The sequence below is a fragment of the Humulus lupulus genome, chromosome 1 (genome assembly GCF_963169125.1).
Source record: "Humulus lupulus chromosome 1, drHumLupu1.1, whole genome shotgun sequence".
NCBI classification, from domain to species: Eukaryota; Viridiplantae; Streptophyta; class Magnoliopsida; order Rosales; family Cannabaceae; genus Humulus; species Humulus lupulus.
The window spans coordinates 98,467,899-98,471,465 of NC_084793.1; the positions used below are offsets into that span (position 1 = coordinate 98,467,899).

The 3,567-nt window shown below is 41.3% G+C and overlaps 1 protein-coding gene and 1 non-coding gene across 2 annotated transcripts; one reads left to right on the forward strand and one right to left on the reverse strand.

The window, feature by feature from the left end:
• Positions 1-877: 877 nt before the first annotated feature.
• On the reverse strand, positions 878-984 carry LOC133813020 (small nucleolar RNA R71). The gene has a single exon (XR_009884070.1). It is a non-coding gene; the product is annotated as a small nucleolar RNA R71 (small nucleolar RNA).
• A 130-nt stretch (positions 985-1,114) lies between these two features.
• On the forward strand, positions 1,115-2,664 carry LOC133818638 (uncharacterized). Its single transcript, XM_062251643.1, has 4 exons — positions 1,115-1,267; positions 1,376-1,753; positions 1,839-2,381; positions 2,485-2,664. Exons 1-4 carry the CDS (start codon positions 1,115-1,117, stop codon positions 2,662-2,664), a joined length of 1,254 nt encoding a protein of 417 aa, XP_062107627.1.
• The last annotated feature ends 903 nt before the right edge of the window (positions 2,665-3,567 follow it).

The window sequence follows — 3,567 nt, forward strand, 5'->3', positions numbered from 1 at the left end:
CCATTGGTTTTCTCAACGATGCTATATCAAGCTCTCAATGAAAGCACCAGAATGTTGACCCTGATTCTGGCCAACTGACACGGAGTCAAATTTGCTTGATGTGGAAAGAACACATTGGAAAGAATGTGATGACGAAATGATAAAGAACGCAAGGGTTTATAGTGGTTCGGCCCCAGAATCTGGTAATAACCTACGTCCACTTTAATTGTTATTGATATAAGATTCAAAGGAGTGATCAAAGAACTAGTGTTTCAATGAGTTTCACCAACCTCTGAAGAATAAGACAATATCTCAAATAGAATCACTCTAGTCTCAAATAACTCGAAAGCCAAAAGTCCCTTCCTTGAGCTATCTTTCTCTATTTATAGGCTCAAGGGGGATTACATGAATTTGTTACAGATATTCTTTCCTAAATAATCGGATACTCAGGAAATTGTGGGAGTCAATTTCGGGATTTACAAAGATCTTTATAAAAATATCATGAAGCATGCGGAACCTGCGACCATACTGGTCGCAGGTAAGTTTCGGCTACCTACTGCTTGTAATTTGTCTTCTGGTCGATACCCTAGCAGAGTTCCGCCAAGTGTCAGCCACGTGTCCAGGAATCACCTGCCACGTCATTCGTGCCAGTTTTTTGGATAACAAGGGACTACCAAATGAGGATTTGAATCTCCACATCACCAACTTCTTAGAGTTGTGTGCAACATTCAAAATGAATGGGGTGAGTAACGAAGCTGTCAGATTAAGATTATTCCCATTTTTGTTAAGAGACAGAGCTAAGAGTTGGTTGAACTCGTTACAAGGAAACTCTATTGCCACATGGGAAGACTTGGCTCAGAAACTCCTTGCTAAATATTTTCCCCCTGCAAAGTCAGCCTGATATAGAGGAGAGATTAATAACTTTCATCAGTTGGATGGGGAGTCTTTATATGATGCGTGGGAATGGTTTAAAGAGTTTCTAAGGAAGTTCCCACATCATGGTATAGAGAAATGGCTACTAGTGTACACATTTTACAATGGCTTGGGGGGAAATACAAGGACCATTATTGATGCAACATTAGGTGGAGCATTTATGAGAAAAAGCGCTAATGAAGCTTATGAATTACTAGAAGAGATGGCCATGAATAATTACAATTGGCCCACTGAGCATGAGAATAAGAAGGTGGCAGGAGTCTTAGAGGTCGATCATATTTCTTTATTGACAGCTCAAATGGCATCTCTAACAAAGCAATTGCAGCAGAATGGCCTCACCACCCAAGCAATTCAAGTATAGAATGTTATTAGTTGTGAGATTTGTGGGGGTCCTCATTCTTATGAGCAGTGCCCGAGCACTGCTACTTGCTACACAAATGTGAACAGTTTTCCTTTGGAATAGGCACAGGCTATTGGTAACTTTCCAGGACCTTCCAACTACCCTTACTCAAATACATATACTCTTGCTTGGAAGAATCATCCCAACTTGTCTTGGAAAAATAACCAAGGATTACAACCACAGTATCCACAACATCCACCTCAACACCCACATCACCAACCGACCTATGGACTTCACCCTAGGCCATACTATGATCCAAACCCACGCCCATCTCATCTACCACCACATCCTCCAATGAACCCACCAACAGCTCAACCTGACCAGTTAAATCAATTCATGACAGAGACAAGGTCCTCAATCAGGAATTTGGAGACACAAATGGGTCAGTTGGCTAAGTTACTTTCTAGTAGACCGCAAGGGAATTTGCCTAGTTCCACAAAGGTAAACCCCAAAGAACAGTGTAAAGTGGACACTTTAAGGAGTGGGACTAGTTATGAGGGGCCCTCAGTTTTATTTTAAGACTCAGGATCAACAGGCAACTACACCAGAGCAGAAGAGGGTCACTGACGATCTTCAGAAAAAAGGTAATCAAAAAGCTGAGATTGTGGAACCTACTCCTAAATTATTGTATCCTCAGAGGTTTAGGAAAGTGAATCTCAATAAGCAGTTCTCCAAGTTTCTTATGGTGTTTAAGAAACTTCACATCAATATACCATTCGTTGAGACTTTGGAGCAAATGCCCAGCTATGTGAAGTTTATGAATGATATATTATCCAAGAAAAGGAGAATTGAGGATTTTGAGACAATGGCTTTGATAGAGGAGTGCAGTGCCATCTTACAGAGGAAGCTCCCTCAGAAATTAAGGGATCCAAGCAGTTTTACTATCCCGTGTACAATCAAAAAATTTCAGTATGAGAGAGCTCTTTGTGATTTGAGCGCCAGTATCAATTTAATGCCACTGACAGTTTATCAGAGATTGGGGTTAGGAGAAGCGTGCCCCACTACAATGACACTACATTTAGCAGAGAGGTCTATCAGGCATCCTCGTGGGATTCTAGAGGACATCCTAGTAAAGGAAGATAAATTCATCTTCCCAACGGATTTCATTGTATTAGATATGGAGGAAGATGAGGACGTGCCTATTATATTGGGAAGACCATTTTTAGCCACAGGGGCAGGCTTTGATTGATGTTCGGAAGGTTGAGTTAAGGCTCAGAGTACAAGGTGATGAGGTAGTTTTTAATGTCTTTAAATCCTTAACTGATCCTCGTGCTAGTGACAGTTGTTTCAGTGTCAGTGTATTGGATGAACAAGGTGAAAGGTCAAGTCTATTGAGGACCCACTTGAGTTGAGTTTGGTTGCAAGTCAAGAGGAGTGTGATGGTAATGAAGCCAGCAAATATTTTAAGTGGTTGAACTCAACGGGGCAAGTTTATAAAAATAAAATATAAGGAATTGGGGCAAGAACCTGAGCGACTGCTCCCATCTATTAAGAAGCCACCAGTCCTTGAGTTAAAGACATTGCTTGATCACCTTCAGTATGCATATTTGGGTGAGAACAACACACTACTGTTATTATTTCTGCATCGTTGTCTACTATGGAAGAAGAGAAGCTACTTAGGGTGTTGAGGGCTCACAAGCTAGCTATTGGGTGGACTTTGGCGGATATTAAGGGTATAAGCCCTTCAACAGCGATGCACCATATATTAATGGAGGAGGATAGTAAGCCTAGTGTCGATGATCAAAGGAGGCTTAATCTTTCAATGAAGGAGGTAGTAAGGAAGGAAATCCTTAAATGGTTGGATACAGGGGTGGTTTACCGAATATCTGACAGTGCATGGGTTAGTCCTGTTCAGGTGGTCCTGAAGAAAGGTGGTATGACGGTGGTTAAGAACGATAATAATGAACTTATTCCAACTCGTACGGTGACGAGGTGGAGAATTTGTATTGACTACCGTAAATTGAATAAGGCAACTAGGAAGGACCATTCCCCCTTGCCTTTTATTGATCAGATGTTGGATAGATTGGCAGGCCATCCTTAATACTATTTCTTGGATGGGTACTCGGGGTACCATCAAATTTCCATTGCGTCAGAGGACCAAGAAAAGACCACCTTCACGTGCCCCTATGGAAAATTTGCATTTAGAAGAATGCCGTTTGGTTTGAGTAACGCTCCAGCAACGTTTCAGAGATGTATGATGTCTATCTTCTCATACATGGTGGAAAAAGGTATAGAGATTTTCATGGATGACTTTT